At 40.7% G+C, this 18006-nt stretch overlaps 2 protein-coding genes across 2 annotated transcripts; both read right to left on the reverse strand.

The window, feature by feature from the left end:
- Positions 1–4222: 4222 nt before the first annotated feature.
- On the reverse strand, positions 4223–6837 carry LOC145769651 (uncharacterized). The gene is made up of 4 exons (XM_082581319.1): positions 6472–6837; positions 5933–6139; positions 5472–5598; positions 4223–4871 (listed from the first exon to the last, which is right to left on the reverse strand). The coding sequence occupies exons 2-4, from the start codon at positions 6074–6076 to the stop codon at positions 4837–4839; spliced, it is 306 nt and encodes a 101-aa protein (XP_082437445.1). The 5' UTR covers positions 6077–6139; positions 6472–6837; the 3' UTR covers positions 4223–4836.
- A 7044-nt stretch (positions 6838–13881) lies between these two features.
- Positions 13882–14778, reverse strand: LOC145768264 (uncharacterized). Its single transcript, XM_082579745.1, has one exon. The coding sequence runs from the start codon at positions 14776–14778 to the stop codon at positions 13882–13884; it is 897 nt and encodes a 298-aa protein (XP_082435871.1).
- Between the last annotated feature and the right edge of the window lie 3228 nt (positions 14779–18006).

Raw genomic sequence — 18006 nt, forward strand, 5'->3', positions numbered from 1 at the left:
CTGACATACATCCTGAGGATAGCGCCTCAAATGTAAGCACTAGGATGTCTGAGAGCTCGTCACGGATAGTTGCACAAATTAACCTACAGTTAAGACGAGAGGAGCTCCAGATCCAAGCTGAGGCCGAAGCAAGAGCTGCTGAGGCCATCGCAAGAGCTGAAGCCATACGAGCTGAGGCTGCCGCGAGAGCTGAGGCCGACGCGAGAGCTGCTGAAGCCATACGAGCTGAGGCTGCCGCGAGAGCTGAGGCCGACGCGAGAGCTGCTGAGGCCGCACGAGCAGAGGCTGCCGCGAGAGCTGAGGCCGAAGCGAGAGCTGCTGAGGCCGCCGCGAGAGCCGAAGCTAGAGCTGCTGAGTTCGCACTCAAAGACGCTCAGTTGAGGGCCGAACAACGTAAAGAGGTAGTTTTAGCTGAATATCGTTCTGAGTTGGGCTCCCGGCGTAGTTCTAGGAAGGGCTCTTCTAGGCATTCCAGAAGTGAACATCAATCACAGTTTAATTTACCTAACCTTTTCCAGACGCCTGTTCAATCCGTAAGTGGACCTGTACAATCCACATGTTTTCCAGCTGTTTCAGGAGGTCTCGGGGCCGCGGCTAAGGGTCTTCCGAAGGCTGTAGAGCCAAGGCCTGCAAATTACAACCGAACTCCTCCCCCAGAGCGTACAGGTCACGGGGCCGCCATTAGCAGTAATGCTTTGCCCCCTTCACAGTTTTCAGCGCCGCTAGTTTTTGATCGCCCAGCTACACGTAATTTGGGTGGTTGTGAGAGGCGTATCGCGTCTCCTGATTTTAACGTGTGTGAGGATCGTGATCGGGCTGTGCATGTGACTGAGCCCACTCAGCCCCTTAAGGGATATAGCTTGTCTTCTCCCGCTAAATCGAGTTCTCAACAGCAGGATTGCTTTTTTGAATACCAAAATAGTAGGACGTTCTTCGATAAGGCGGCCTTGATTGGTTACGATGGTAATAATATGCCATTTGTCTTCTTTAAAAATCGTGTTACGGCCTTGATGGCAGCTTCGCCCTTTAAGGGAACTCGTTTGACTTTGTTGCAAGCAGCTTGTGTTAGAACAGCTGCACAAACGATTGCTAATTTGGTTTCTGACACTCCTGGCTTGTCAGAGGAAGACAGGATAGAAATGTCGTTAGCTCGCTTGTCCCAACGTTTTGGAGTTCGTGGAGGTCTTTTCGCAGAACCAGAAATTAGAAAGTATCGCTATGGTAGCAAATTGACTTCTATCTCTTCCAGTGATTTGAAAGAGTTTAAAGATGAATTGTCGCAGTGTTTGCTTTACGCGAAAGCTTATGGTCAGCGTGATAAATTAGAAGGACGTTTTGTTTTGGATTTGGCTAAGCGACTCCCGTTTGACGCTAAGCAGCGTTATCTTGACTTTTTAGGTGATCAGTATGGTAGCACTGAGGAACCTACTTTTCAGAGTTTGTTTGATTTTGTAGTACGGGAGGAAACGCGCAAGTCGACTGATTTTAGCATTATGCTAATGGGCGATTCTGGTGAGTCGCAGCATTTTAAAAAGTTTGGCAAAGGAAAATTGCCTTCATGTCCGGTTAGGCAGACGTCGGTAAAACCCCATGATAATGTGATTTCAGGGAGTTCGCAGTACTCGACTGCTGTTGGCGCACCGCGCGGCGGTGTGGCCAGACATAGTGACATACCGGCGTGTTTTTGTTGTTCGTCACGTGGTCAAGTTGAATATCATTTTTTGTCTAATTGTAAAGAATTTTTGCGCTTGACACCTAAACGTCGGAGAGATGTCATTGTGAAAGCTGGAAAATGCTTGAACTGTTTGCGCCAGCATATGGTTAGAGACTGTAATCATGCAAACAACTGTCGTAAGTGTGGACCTACCAACGATAGGAAACACTATTTTCTTCTGCATGATTTTTATGTGACGTCACGTGATTCTCTGGATTTGGTCGGTAAAGATGATGCTGGTGCCAGAGTTCCTGTGCGTAATGTTAAGATTGGAAATGTTAAAGCAGCCTTTAACCGCGTTACTGCTGCTCGTGTTTTGAATCCAATGACTGGCAAATCGAAGTTGGTGTATTGTCAGCATGATCCTGGTTCGCAGTTGACCTTTGTTTCGAGTGACTTGGTGTGCGAACTTGGTCTTAAACCGTATGATAAAGCGTCGTTTAAAATGGATACTCTGGCTGGTCAGAAACCTACTTGTGCTGACCTTGTTAAACTCAACATCCAGTCGTTAGAGACTGATGAACTGTTTTGTGATATAACCTCGGTGGTTAACCCAGCTTGGGCTGACGATGTTAAGACTTTACCACATAAGCAGGATTTAAGTAGTTTCCGTCATTTTCATGACGTGAATATGTTTCATTTGAATGATTGTAGTACTGTAGATGTACTGATTGGCAATGACAACGCTTATTTGATGTGGGCAAAAGAAGAACGTGTTGGTGAAAATCGCAGTGAACCGCATGCTTTACTCACTCCTCTCGGTTGGTTGGCTTGTGGTGGTAAGTCACCCTTAGTTGAAAGCGTTGCTAAAGTGTGCAGAGTGCAGACGTCTTCAGAGTCGGATGTCATCTCTGGCTTTCAGCGTAAAATTGAGTCTCGCGATATGGAAATAGCAGACCTGAATAAAGTCATTCAGGATTTGACTTTGCAAAATGAAACCTGTGAATTGTCTCGCAATGATATTTTGGCTAGAGAACTTGTCGAACCGAATATTGAGTTGAAAGATGGTCGATTTGAGATACCTGTTCCGTTGAAGGAAGATATTGATCTACCTAACAATTTTGTGTTGGCGTCAGATAGAGCTGCTGATTTAAAGAAGAAGGCTTTAAAACAGTCTGAATTTCGAGGAACTTGTGTTAATGATTTAATGTCTTCTTGTCTTGACTTGTCTGACTTGTTAAACCCTCTGGCAGATGTCTTGGCTAGATTTCGGCTTGAAAGATTTGGTTTCGTGGCCGATATGTCCAAATACTTCTTTCACATTTTGGACTCTTCAATTCGTAAGCCCAATTTTATTGAACTGCTTACGTACACAGGCAGTGCCGTTCGGATCGTGAACGAACGCCCTTTGGTACCTTTGAGTGACGATCCTAGGGATTTTACTGTCATCACCCCTGCCTCACTTTTGACCCCATACTTAGACCCATACTGTGCTGTTGGGCAACCACATGATCGTGACCAATTAAGAAGGGATTATCGGTTCAATTTGTCACTTTCTCAGCAGTTTTGGAGTAAATGGATCGATTTTTACTTGCCAGGTCTTCAGGGCCGGAAAAAATGGCTAAAAATGGCCGAGAATTTGGAGCCTGGTCAACTTGTAGTGGTAGGTTCTCTCCAAGACATTGGTAAACGTGGGAAGTATCAACTTGGGAGGGTGCATGAGGTAGTTCCACAAATTAGGAAAGGGAAGCCTGTGGTTCGTAGAGCCAAAGTTGCCGTCTGCAACTATGATGAGAGTACGGGGAAAGTAAAAGTAGACTACACTGTAAACGAAAAAGGCTCGAAAAAGAACCTATAAGGGAGCTACTGCGAATGGGGTTCTTTTTAAGAAAAGAACCCTTTAGGGGGTTCTTGAAAGAACCTATAAGGGAGCTACTGCGAATGGGGTTCTTTTTAAGAAAAGAACCCTTTAGGGGGTTCTTGAAAGAACCTATAAGGGAGCTACTGCGAATGGGGTTCTTTTTAAGAAAAGAACCCTTTAGAGAGTTCTTGAAAGAACCAATACAGGGTTCTTTCAATTACCCCCAACGGGTTTTTTTCTTAAAAAGAACCTTTTTGAGGTACTATTATGAACCTTCTGAACGTTCGATAAAATACCTTTCAGGTTTTTTTCTTATTTAGTACCTTTTTGAGGTACTATTATGAACCTTTGATAAAATACCTTTCAGGGGTTTTTTTTATTTAGTACCTTTTTGAGGTACTATTATGAACCTTTGATAAAATACCTTTCAGGGTTTTTTTTTATTTAGTACCTTTTTGAGGTACTATTCTGAACCTTCTGAACGTTCGATAAAATACCTTTCAGAGTTTTTTTCTTATTTAGTACCTTTTTGAGGTACTATTCTGAACCTTCTGAACGTTCGATAAAATATCTTTCAGGGTTTTTTTCTTATTTAGTACCTTTTTGAGGTACTATTATGAACTCTCGATAAAATACCTTTTAGGTTTTTTCTTATTTAGTACCTTTTTGAGGTATTATTATGAACCTTCTAAAGGTTCGATAAAATACCTTTCACGGTTTTTTTCGTATTTAATACTTTTTTGAGGTACCAACCTTCCTATGGTTCCAATAGACACCTTTAGATAAACTTACAGTGCTATAACTGATGCTTAAGGTTTTATTGAAAAAGACGGTTACAAAGCAAATACCTTCACAAAACACGATTATCAAGAAATCGTGTTTTGTAGAAATGAACAAGTGTAAAGAAAACGAAAAACAATGAAGCATCTTCATTCTTTACATATAGGACGATAAAAAAATACAGACCACAACAACTACAAAAATTATATAGGATGATCGATAGCTTTTAAAGAGCGCAGAAAACGTACTTGCAACAACGAGATACCGGTACACGTTTTCTGATCTCCTAAATACCTTCCGAGCATCCTGTATAATCACTGCCCATTACAATTTATTCACAAAACGCAATACCTTGCTTGTTACCTCCACATCTAAATGTAAAATGTGGGTAGAGAAAAAAGACAAGGTATGCTTAATGGATTTGGGGTACTGGATGTTAAACACCCAGTAGGTACTCATCAGCACGGCCACAGCATCCACTAAATTATCCATGCCAATTACTTGACACCCGTCAACCATGACAGTGAAGCCATCTTCTTCTTCAAACTGTATAACCGGATATGTTGATTCTGGATTCTATAACAAACAATGAGCATATTATATATCAACTCGATGGCCAGCACAAGTGCGGGCATTGAGCAACATTCACTTCACCAAACAAATAGCCTACAATGGGTGGGAGACACACAACCAAGAGCCTTTTACTTGGTATCACATTTAGCGATTATCAATCAAGTGCGATGGCTCGCCATGCAGGACATCAGTAATGTTCTTAATCAACTTTTACATTCTTAATTAGCTTAATTATAACCACCAATTTCCGTAACAAAGCATGCATTGAAAATTGATGCTTATAGCATTGGTTGTGATGTAGCCATGATAACTCTCATGAAAGAGTGATGGTACCGTGAGTATAGCCAGCTTGGATTAAACTAGTTCTTCTCTAAAAAATGATCTAATGTTATCTATTAATTAATAGTTGCTATACATACTGTACGAACTACAAATTAGGGAGCGTTCAACGTCAACCGGTAACTGGGGAGGGTACCTGAAAGTTGATATTGGAGGAGGGGGTGAAAAGCTGGGTGACGTCAATTGTAAACCCTTCTCCTCAAGCAAAAAAAGATAGTTTAAACTTAACTTGATATAATGAAAATGCAAGTTTAGTTATGTTACCTGTTAAGTTCAGAATGTCCGCCGGCAATTTCTGCTTTTTAACGTCCTGATAAAAACGGTGGTGGCTAGTTTCTGAGAGCAGTTCAACACAATCTTTTTGCACCAGACTGTTCATTTCTTCGATCATCTGCAAAGACAAAAACCTCAAATTAACCTTCACATACATCCACGATTTCTGTCACTATATAGGATATATTAAAACTCATAGTATAAACACAGGGTCAGTTGGATAATAATCCTTAAAGGCGAAATATATTTGTCAATTAATCAGGCTTCTGTGTTTATACTGTGAGTTTACTGCACTGAGCTAACAAGTTCCAGCAGCGATCGCCTGATAGTTGTCGCCTGATATATCTGATGTCAGCTAGATCCCAGTCACCTTACTAACCAGTACGTCACACTGGCTTTAGTCTTTAAATAGTGCCGTATATATATAAAAATGAACGTAATGTTCAACATACCCAAACAGCGGTTCCCAACGACAGATATTTCGCTTGCAGATCCGCAACCGACATTTCGTTCCCATTGTGCAAACACGTGGATCGAGTGCACAACATTCGGTCGCGAATCAAGCCGTTGTTGCGACAGCTCTCCCCCTTCGCCATCTCCCCTCTCAATTGTTTCAAATGACGCTCAATGTTGAAAGCATCTTCTACCTCGCCAACCAACTGTAAAACACAACAATTAGCACGCACACAACCATAGATACAAGGTTTGCAGTAATAAGGTTTATAGTAGAGTAGACATTGACAGTTGACGGGTATCCAGATGCGACGGTTTCTGAAGACAATATTTTAAATTGTAAATAGAAACAGAGGATTAACTGTTGTTTTACAAAGTATAAAGTTGTTGTTATTGTATAAAGAAGACCACGTTGCGTAATCACAAAACAACAGACGAGAACATTAATCTGACGTGAGAGGATCCTTAGAATACAAACTTTTAACCAGTATATCGCCAAAGTACGACATAATTAATAATATAAAGAACAGTATCTTACCAACTAATTGTAGCATACAGATCTTCACGAGTTGATTTCTGCACTTCGATAGTTGGCATAATTACTGATACTATCTTATATATGCAGCAGCAGATGTCTTGACTCTATGTCTATACACTAATCTAACTATCGTAAACTGTGAAATGCGTTGTAGTCACCACATACACTGGCTTGACCGGTAAACTGGTCTGACCCGTAAACGTACGATAACTAGTAGAAATTACGTCAAGAGACGCACAAATGCTTCCTTCAGCTTACGAAGACGAAAAAAAAGTTTTCTAAACGACGACTTCAAGCTTGACTGAACAGCGACACAAAACGATAAAAACACAAGGTTGTTTTGATAATTTTACGTTAGTTTTTTGTTTCGCCTACTTGTGTTCCTTTATTTCGTCATGCGTTCTTTATTGTTTTGCACTCTCTTGCACTGATCGCCAAAAGAAAAAAGGATTCGTAATTGGCAAATCGGTTTGTATTGCATTCGTAAGGTATTTTATCGAACGTTCGGAAGGTTCATAATAGTACCTCAAAAAGGTATTAAATAAGAAAAAACCTGAAAGGTATTTTATCGAATGTTCATAATAGTACCTCAAAAAGTTATTGAAAGAACCCTGTATTGGTTCTTTCAAGAACCCCCAAAGGTTTTTTTTTCTTAAAAAAACCCCCCATTCCCAGTAGCTATCTAATAGGTTCTTTTTCGAGCCTTCTTCCTTTACAGTGTTGTTGCTAAAAGAATCTCAAAAAAAGGTTAAAAAAAAACGTTTCGAAAAGAACCTTTCTGCAGGGTTCTTTTCGAAACAAGTTCCGAAAAAGAACCCTAGGCTTAGGGTTCTTTTGGCAAGCAAAGGGTTCTTTTTGCAATAAAGAACCTTTGTTGTTAAAAGAACCCTAAGCCTAGGGTTTTTCTCGAAAAAAGAACCCTAAACGAACCTTTTTCGAAACAAGTTCCGAAAAAGAACCCTCGGCTTAGGGTTCTTTTGGCAAGCAAAGGGTTCTTTTTGCAATAAAGAACCTTTGTTGTTAAAAGAACCCTAAGCCTAGGGTTTTTCTCGAAAAAAGAACCCTAAACGAACCTTTTTCGAAACAAGTTCCGAAAAAGAACCCTAGGCTTAGGGTTCTTTTGGCAAGCAAAGGGTTCTTTTTGCAATAAAGAACCTTTTTTGTTAAAAGAACCCTAAGCCTAGGGTTTTTCTCGAAAAAAGAACCCTAAAAGAACCCTAAACGAACCTTTTTCATTTACAGTGTACGTGTTGAGGGATATTTCGTGCCTCGCCCCCGTAAAGAACACCTAAGTGTTAGGGTTTGAGCTTGGTTTTGTCTGCGGTGGCCGACCCTTGTCTGAGCCCGGAACAGTCGGTTATTAGCGCAACCATTGTATATAGCGTCATTTTAGCGTGTACCTATGGTACCAATTTCATGTATCGTGTATTATTTCGTATTGCTGTTCATTCTTTGCATGCCCTTTGTATTTGCGTATTAACTTAAACGTGAGTGATTCAAACAATTTGTGTATCATGTGTTTTTATTCATTGGCTCACGATTGTCCTTCAATTCTTTTTTAGTTATGCCATGTTAGACTGTCATAACTAGGGGCCGCTATGTTACGGCCAATCTCTGTACAAATCAAACGTCATATAAAACCGTTCAAGTCTACTGAATATTACGTCATGGAAGTTGCTAGAAAATGTGCCAAAATTGCACCATCGTTCATAGACTTGTGTCAAACTTGTTTGGACTTGTTTGGGCCTGTTTAAACAGGAAATATTACATCAGCTTTAAACACCTGTTGGAATGACTTCATAATTGTCTTTCATTTATTGCGTCACAGTTACTTTCTACGTGAATTTGAGATATTGATATCTATTCTGGTCATTCGTAAAATGATTGTTTGAAAGTTGGCCGCACATTTAACTGTTGGCTTAGTGCTTGCTAGCTGGACAAAGGTTCCGTCTTTTATCCAAGTAATCTGTTCTGTAGTGACAGTTTTCAGTGGTGTACGCGTTGCACCCCCTCGTTTTTGGTAGCCGTGGGCTAATTTTTACAGAAATACACTGTTTGAAAAGAAGTTCAAGTGTGTGTTTCTTCGGTCATTATATGCAGACGAAAGGATCCGGGAACTTTAAGTTACAATTTTCCCACGAAGAAATTATGGTTTACCGCTGTGACCACCAATACTTCTGGAAATATATTTCGCTCTGAATTGTCTAAATTATGCAAGATGGTGATCGTTGTTCTACAACAAACTAAAAAACGCGGATCCGAAACTGAGAGCTATACTGGATAATGGTGCTTTCTCAGTTAGGCGTACCAAAAAGGATTACTCTAGGACGGCAGTCCATCTGTCTTTAGAGCAAACTGCGAATAGGGACGCTGCGTCGCAGGTAAAAGGAATAACTGGCTTTCGGAACTCAAAAAGTGCCATAAAAAGATGTTGTGTCACAGTTACACAGAGACCTGCTTCTGTAACAGAGTTAAGATATCTTGCAGGCTTAGAACAAGTCGAAGATGCCGGCATGCCGCGAAACAATTACGCAATCACAGAATTGTTAAAGAAAACGAGCAAATGTCACTATTATGGCTGGTCGAAAACAAATGAAGTTATCATTCCAGGCTGGTTTGAAGGCGCAGCTATACCATCTGAGCTATTTAGTAAATCGGAGAAAAGAAGTGATGAGGATGACATTGAGAGTTGTGATGAACAGCGGAGCGGAGATTCCGACTCGGAAGATGAATCTGACTTGAAATTATTTTTTTAGTCAATGACTCATCACCATTGCCAAACATTTTTTTTTATATAGGCTAGACTGTTCAGTGTTGACGAAAAATTCAGACAAAAACTTTTCAAGTTTTAATAGGCTATCCTTAACAGTGATTGTTATTATAGATCTAACTAACCCTAACCCAAGTTGGGTGATTGCTCAATTTGCATCATTTTTATTCCGGTATTCCATTAGTAGTTAAATGGCCTGTTATACGTATAACTAATACTTATTTTCTGTTGTGCACACATAAAACAAAACACTTCTTCAAGTTTTTTTTTATCAGGAACTCCTGTCATTGATTTAGTGCAAAAAGGGAAGGGGTTAGGCTACCTAGACCTATTTCAGGTCGTCTGTCAGGGGACATCCACCACCAAATTTGTCTGTCACATATATTTTTGTGAAGCTTAACACTCACACATTAATTTTCAATTGGTTTTATCCGGTAACTATTTCAGCTGACCTAGCTCAAGTTAGGGGGGGTCACCTACTTCAGGTCGTCTGTCAGGGGACACCCACCACCAAATTTGTCTGTCACATACATTTTTGTGAAGCTTAACACTCACACATTAATTTTTAATTGGTTTCATCCGGTAACTACTTTAGCTGACCTAGCTCAAGTTAGGGGGGTCACCTACTTTAGGTCGTCTGTCAGGGGACACCCACCACCAAATTTGTCTGTCACATATATTTTTGTGAAGCTTAACACTCACAGATTAATAATCAGTTGGTTTTATCCGGTAACTTTTTCAGCTGACCTAGCGCAAATTTTGGGGGGTATAAAACTTGTCTGTCAGAGCCCCCCCACCACAAAAAATGTCTGTCACATTCCAGACAATCATCTAGAAACAATTTACTTTACAACCAACTAAGTTTCAAGCGGTAACTATTTCAGCTGACCTAGCGCATTTTTTGGGCCATGAAAAATGCCCCCCATTCCCATACCCACCACCGGCGGCCCGGCAGACTTCCAGATTATTAGTACCCACATACCACCGGACATCGCTGTATGAATAGAAATTGGTAACTTTTTCACCTAGGGTGGACGTCGCGGGCTCCCGGTCTATATTGACTAAGCCTGATAAAAATCAGGTTTGCGTCTGTTTCGAACGGGATAGCGTCTCTGTGGGACAGCTTTACTATGCCCAGAGTGTTCATTGGTATCGGTCGGTTCGGAATCTTTCTTTGGACTTGGTGCAACCTTAACTTTACTTGAATCAGAAAAATCACTTTTACTTTCAGTATGAACGTTGTGAAACCTGGGCTGAAGTTGATTGATGTGTCTCTTCCAAACACCTCGTTCCGTTCGTACGTTGTACAGGACACGTCCCCGTCTTTTAATTATCGTACCTGGTAGCCACTTCGAACCAGACGCATAGTTTCGAGCATAAACTAATGAACCTTCTTCATAGCTTCGCTTATGAGATGCAGGTTCTTGTTTTGAATTACTTTTTTCCTTTGGCGAGAACAAGGACAATAGCGTTTTCGGCTGACGCCCATGAAGAACTTCGGCTGGAGTCTTCCAGTCGAGGCATGGGTGAGGTGTGCTTCTGTACGTTGTGACTACTAAGAGATGAGCATTTTGCTTGCTCACTTCTCCCTTATAGTTTTTTTCCATCGCCCTTTTAAAGGTTTGGACGAAGCGTTCCGCTTCGCCATTTGATGCAGGATGGAACACTGGCGAGGTGATGTGATGTATTCCTAACTTGATGCAAAATGTCTTGAACTCTCCGGACGTAAACTGGCTTCCGTTGTCTGAGACAATCGTGTCCGGAGAGCCTTCTATCGCAAAGATTTGTTGAAGTGCGCTGATCGTTGCTTTAGAAGTTGCCTGTCCGATGTTCTGCATAGAAACATAAAGATATTTTGAGTGTGCATCAACGCAAATCAGCCACATCTTTCCTAAGAAAGGTCCAGCATAGTCGAGATGGATCCGCTGCCACGGCTTTGTAGTTTTCGGCCATGCTTGGTACTCTTTGTCCGGAGCTTTTGCGACAAGCCTGCAAGGTCCGCACGACTTCACCATCTCTTCGATGCTTTTGTTCAACTCCGGCCACCATATGTATCTGCGTGCCATCTGCTTCGTTCGGGTGATTCCCCAGTGACCTTCATGCAAGATTAAAACCTGTGCCTGCAAACATTGCGGAATTACTGCTCGTGGAAAACCGTCACGTTGTAAAAGTATTACATCGTTTTCTACCCACATCGAGTCTTTATACGAAGCATAGCAGCGCAGCTTATCATTGTCAGGTAATCTTCTATAGGCCAACCGTCCTGGATATACGACAGAACTAATTTTAAGACCGGATCGTGAAGCGTTTTTGTTTTAAGCTCGTTCGAAGTTAAGGGTAAACCGTCCATGGTTTCCTCTACAGAATGCGAAACCTCTGCATTCTCTCTCTCCTCGTTTTTGTCAAACGTTTTGTCTAACCCCATAGGCAATCTAGACAGTCCATCTGCATTACCATGTAGATTAGTTGGTTTGTACTGAATATCATATTGATATGCCATTAAGGTAATAGCCCATCGTTGAAGACGCTGAGCTGTTAGGACTGGTAGATTCTTTTTTGGTGAGAAAATCGAAACTAGTGGCTTATGATCCGTAATTAAAGTAAACTTCCTACCGTACAGGTATTGGTGAAACTTCGTTACTCCATAGATGATAGAGAGCGCTTCTCGTTCAATTTGTGAGTACCTCTTCTGCGTTTCACTCAAAGTTTTCGATGCATGGGCGAGTGGACGTTCCACACCATCGTGCTTCTGCATCAAAACTGCTCCTATTCCGTACTGGGATGCATCGGTGGCTAGTATGAGTGGTTTGCTCTCATCGTAGTGACTTAGCGTGGTTGCATTGATCCCGTCCTCCTTCAGTTGTTGAAAAGCGAGTTTACAATGTTGTGTCCACCTGAACACTGCTCCTTTCTTCAACAAAGAATTTAAAGGTTTTGCCTTGTCTGGAAGATCTGCTATAAAACGACCATAATAGTTAGGCTAATTTTCCCTAAAAAAGCTTGAAGTTCTTGAAGGTTTTGCGGCTGGAGTAATTGTTTTATTGCTTCGACTGATGCGCTCGACGGTCGCTTGCCGTCTTTGTCGATTACATGACCAAGATATTCAACCGAATCCTTAAAAAATTCACATTTTTGTACTTTAACACAAAACCCATACTCGCTTAAACGATCCATAAGCTTCTCTAAGTTATTCCAATGATCTTTTTCTGTCGGTCCCGTAATTAAGATATCATCTAGATATGCTGCTACACCAGGGATTCCCGAAATCATTTTATCCATGCAACGTTGAAATTGGGCTGGGCTTGACGCCACACCGAAACACATACGATTGTATTGGAAAAGACCAAAAGGTGTGTTTATGACACAAAGTTTTTTTGCTTCGTCATCAAGCTCTAATTGCAAGTAAGCATCCGACAAGTCAATTTTAGAAAAGTACTGACCTTTTCCCAGCGATTCCAGCAACGTGTCAAACGTCGGCAACGGATGTTGGTCCACTTGTATTTGCTGGTTCAGTCCCTTGAAATCGCCGCAAATTCGTATACTTCCATTTGCTTTCGACACCGCTACGATCGGAGCTGCCCAGTCGCTATAATTTATTGGCTGCAAAACGTTGCGCTCCACAAGTCTGTCCAATTCTTCTTTGATAGCTTGCTTTTTGGAAAATAGAATTGGTCTTGGTTTGGAAAAAACGGGCTTTGCTTCCGGTTTTAAGTGTATAGAAACTTTTGTCTTAACACATTTCCCAAGATCAGACGAAAAAACTCTGGAAAATTTGCAAGTTAAAGCTGAAACTTGCCTTTCCCTCTGCTTTACTAAGGATTTTTCTGTCTGCTGAACTTGTGAAGATACGAGATGTTTTTTCTTGTCTGAAACTTGATCTAACACCGAAATACCCTGACTGGTCAAGCCAAAACTGTCACTCCAGTCTACAGGCGCGGATTTATGGGGGGGGCCCAGGGGGCCCGGGCCCCCCCCGAAATTTTGTGAAAAATTGTATGTTTCCGCATCAAATGGTTTGATATGCTTCTAAACAGCTGATATTAGTCCCTCGGCATCACAATTGATGAAAATGATTGTTTTAATGTCTATTTTCTAGCATATCGTATATGTCGTAGTATCATTGTTCATATGCAAATGCCAGCATTTGATGAATGCAAAATAGCAGTACCATCTTCAATTCTTCATATCTGTTTAGCTTTTTCTTTCTTTTTAATTGATTTTCAAATTTTCTGCCCCCCCCCCCGAAAAAAACTTTTAGATTCGCGCCTGCCAGTCTAGACCCATTAGGTTTGTGCCTTTGTTTTCATTTAGTACGATTAACTTCATCCTTGACTTTAGTTGACAACCTATTTTAACATTTACGAAACATTGACCTTTAACATGCAAAGGCCTACCACCATAAGCATGTAGTGAGGTTTCTGATGGATAGCACGTGGGAGAACCTAACTCGTGGTATCCATCTAATCCAACCATGGAACATGTTGAGCCAGTGTCCCACTGGCACGTCAACAGTTTGCCGTTAACTTCGGCACGGATCCAAATTTGCTTTCCGATGCGTTGGTAAGCTTTTGAGTTCCGCTTTTCCTTCCATGGAGGTGTCTTTCGAATTTGGTTGCAACTGCTTACATGGCCTATAGCTTCTACTCAGTCTTTCTGCTGGCGTTGTAACCCCTTTGCCTGGCACACAGATTTGATGTGCCCTTTTTTCCGCACTTGTAACACACGTAACTTTTGAACGGACATTCACCCTTAGAATGTTTAGAAGAACAATCCTGACATGACTTCCACGCCTTGCGACCTTGATTTGTGGAACCAACTGAAGGTTTCTTTCTCTTCTTAATATAGGTTGCGGACATCTTATTAACGACAACTGCTTCATCTGATGTCCCTTCCCCTCTTAGGATGTTATCGGTTTGCACAGTTCTGATATAAACTTCAGCTTTGTTGAGAACATCATCAAGTGAAAAATTTAAATTCGTTAAGCATTGACGCCTGACTTCAGGGTGTGGGGTGTTTAATACGATAACATCTCTAATCTGCTCGTCCACATAGCTGAGATGATTGCACTGCTCACTTTTGCATATAAACTCACAATTTTGAGCAAGCCCTCGTAAAGTTGCTGTCCAATCTTTATAAGACTGACCCACTTGTAATTTACAGTTGTAAAAACTATGGCGCGCTGCTTGAACATGGATGGTTTCTTTAAAATGCGATGCTAACTTATCTGAAATTTGGTTGAACGATTTACCACGTACATTTTTGTCACCAAAAAGATTCTCAATCAAGCTATACGTCTCGGGTCCAACCCAGGATAACAAACATGCCTTTTTCTTGTCATCAGTTGCAACATTGTAAATGTCCATGTGATGCAAGAACCTTTGCATATACTGTTTCCATTTTTCCTTATCCTGGTTGAAACTTTCAAACTTTGGCGCTGATTCGTTGGTTTGCATTCGACTAATGTCATTTAACGTTGATAAAAACTGTTCCTGCTGTTTCTCCATTGTGGCTAGCATTGCTTTGACTGTTTCTTCCATGACTAATTTGTGCAGAAACCACTGCGACAATGTAATAACTTCTCACTTCAGAAAACTGCAACGTAGATTCTATTTTACTTCTGACACCACTGTTACGCTTGTAGGTAAACGTAAAGGAATTGAAAAGAGGTCTCAACACGAGTAGAGCTAAAATGAACTATTGATTGATTGTTATGGTTTGTTTTATGTCGCTTTACAACATCTATGGTCTTTTAGCGACAGTCATTATTATAATAGCTATTTAGCACAGTTAGAACACAACAGGGCATAGTGAAGGGTGCAATACGACACAACACAACATAATACGATACAGTAGTTTAAACACATCATTAGTGGAAAAGAAATTCTTGTAGGAGGTTAGGCCCACGAAAGTCAGGTACTTCTTTGGAATTGCACGCTTGGTGTTACAAACTGAAACAAAATAAGGAAAGCCCAGCCAGCAAATCAATCGCCTTCCACACCGACTCAATGTCCAAAGGCGCTGAATCAATGTAAAAAGCGATCGATCTCTGGCTGGGAGCAGACACGACACGGGTGCACTACAGTATAACATGGATGATTACAGTGATTAAAACAATAATTTAAATGAGCTTATTGCAGGAGTTTATAAAAGCCAGCAGATGTTTAGTAGTTGGACGATTTTCAGCAAAATTTTTCACCGATATGTTTATTCCACGCTTGCTCAGATTTTGTTCAAGACACTTCCTTTGAGTTGCATATTTACTGCAATGAAATAGAAAATGATTCACAGTCTCAGGGGTCATACATGTGTCGCATAGTCCAGAAGTGTGGCATCCGATCTTGAAGAGGTGTTGGTTTAAACGGCAGTGACCGGTGATGAGTCTAAAAACGGTTGGATGGTCAGGCACTTTGTTTGTTCCTGCACTTTTGGTGTCAGGATATATAGATTTGTAGAGTTGGCCTGTGGTACTGTTTATATAATGATTATTCCATTTTTGCAGAGCTAGATCTTTGGTGAGGTTTTTGACTTCGCTTAGGCTGAGTTTTGTGTTTGCGGAGATGGGGGTAATGGCTGATGTTGGTTAAAATGAACTAAGGACAAATCATTGTGTGGCTACCAAGAAGTCCTGCTGCCGTAATTACCAACTATTCACAGCCACAGGGCGCCACGACGTAATCAAGTGCACGTGACCCGGTGCAATGCACTAGGCAATGACCATAACGCAAAATAAACGTTACTAACTGTATCAGTTTGATTGACAAAAACTTCCTGCCAGAGAATGTAAAACATTACATATGTTTAATTTGAATGTGTAATTATAATTTAAGCACAAATTGAAACTAATGTAGATGCTTTTTTATGTTGAATTGCTGCTATTTCTTTCGCTTTCTTGTTTTCGTTGAATAGTTATTTTTCGGTTACTTTTTCTCAAAATTAAAGTCACCTTTTGGAGAATTTTAGGTTACAAAAAAATCGCCCTAGTTATGACCCAACCTGGAATCGATCTCAGATCTACTAGCACTAGAGGCAAGAGCTGATACAAAAACCCTTCGGCCACTGAGCTGGTTTAAAAGTAGACAATAAGGGATTGTCGCTGAACTTGATGAAAGTTTTTACTGAGTAATACTGTGTGCCAGATAAAGTATTTTCGATTTGATGCTGAACCCCTGTGTTTTTGCTGAATTGTCACAACACGGACAAAAGTTAGACTTTTGAGGTCACAAAACATTTGACTAAGGTTTATATTTTGCCTTTCACAGTATAGACTTACAAACAAAATAGACTAAATATTTGGACAAGTAGTTTCACAGCTATCGTAAATATAGCACTTACTGAGAATCACCGGGCTTGTTTTTGTGCGGCGCACGATAGTCGCAAATCGTGAAAACAATCACTACTTTTGTCTCTGAAGTTTATGCTGCATATGGGTCAGTGCTCTTCAACAGGAGCTCTGCGGAACATGCAGTTTTTTCCATTTTTTTTTTTTTAATTTTTTCGCTCGCTTTGCTCGCTCATCCATATTCTATTCACTTAACCAGCGACCTTGAGCATGTGTAGATTCAGAAGTGGATTAAGGAATTAAATTTTTTTTGTGTCTCACAAAAAAACTCACAAATAAAGTACAGTAGGCTAATATTACGAAGTAAATAGGCTACTGCTCACTTAAATAGTTAATTGACAAATAAATTGATAAATTTCGATGTTAATGGAGATAGGAGAAAGTTTTCCAAATTTTAAACGAAACTGCATTGAAAGAGCGGGTTTTGCCAATATCAAACATTCAAATATCTCAGCCAGGAATTAGCAACAGGAAAACATAGAGACTTAACTTTATTTCCGAAAAATGCCGAAGAAAACATGATCTTATCTTTTTGCTATGCCACCGGACAGCACCATTTTACAGGAATATTCATACCCACATTTTTGTTGAAAATGCTCTCAGAATGCACCAAATTCAAAGTAATTTTTCAAAGTTTTCTGGAGAAGGCCCCCAGACCCCCCGCCGCTGGGCGTCGTCTTAGATGAATGCTTTACTCGCCGGCCGTCAAAACCCCCCCTTTCAAAATTTCTTCCTACACCACTGCTATAGGCTGCACGAATTTTCAAGAAATGAATTTTATTGAAATCCTTCAGTGGTCGTAAAAGTACTTTTTTTAAACCGTGGCCATGGCCACCTGGAGATGCCGTGGCCAACTTAAATTTCAAACCAAGCATTCTATCCAAATCCAATTTTGATTTTACAAATTTGGTTACACACAAAGAGTGCATCGTGATAAAAAAAAACAAAAAAAAACATTTGTTTTAAAAATGCCTAAAAGTGACCAATCAAAACAAGATTATGTTTGTCAGAATTTTCTGGAGTACAATCCCTTCACACCACCTCCTATCCAACTTCACTTTTTCGGACAGAAATTTTGCATTGTCCATTATTGTCCATTCATGTTATAAGTTTTGCTTTGTTAAAACTCTGGTCGTTTTCCAACTTTTTTCCGGGTCAGCTACTGCATTGTCGGCATACGGTATTTACTTTTTTCTAAAAAATCGTAGAATCGTTTACTCTTTGCTACAAATGATGAATGCAAATTTTTACCAACATGAAACGTGTTCGCCGCTATAAACAAACGCTTATCCTATTTTTAAGAGCCTGCACTGAAAATAGGAGGCCCACTATTGAATTTCGAGAAGGCCCAAGATGGTGTTCACACGGCCCTGGTTGTAGTTGTACCGGCATATACAGCCCTGAGGAATCCATCACCTTTTCCTTG

Source organism: Aplidium turbinatum, chromosome 4 (assembly GCF_918807975.1).
Source record: "Aplidium turbinatum chromosome 4, kaAplTurb1.1, whole genome shotgun sequence".
Lineage (NCBI taxonomy): Eukaryota > Metazoa > Chordata > Ascidiacea > Aplousobranchia > Polyclinidae > Aplidium > Aplidium turbinatum.

What these genes read in the sequence shown, in the direction of transcription:
- LOC145769651 (XM_082581319.1), bottom strand. Translation starts at nt 6,076, where the DNA reads ATGGCGAAGGGGGAGAGCTGTCGCAACAACGGCTTGATTCGCGACCGA. An exon ending in CGTTGGGAACCGCTGTTTGG is followed by an intron (nt 5,599 to 5,932) that starts GTATGTTGAACA and finishes TTGTCTTTGCAG; the next exon opens with ATGATCGAAGAAATGAACAG. An exon ending in GGACATTCTGAACTTAACAG is followed by an intron (nt 4,872 to 5,471) that starts GTAACATAACTA and finishes TGTTTGTTATAG; the next exon opens with AATCCAGAATCAACATATCC.
- LOC145768264 (XM_082579745.1), bottom strand. Translation starts at nt 14,778, where the DNA reads ATGGAAGAAACAGTCAAAGCAATGCTAGCCACAATGGAGAAACAGCAG.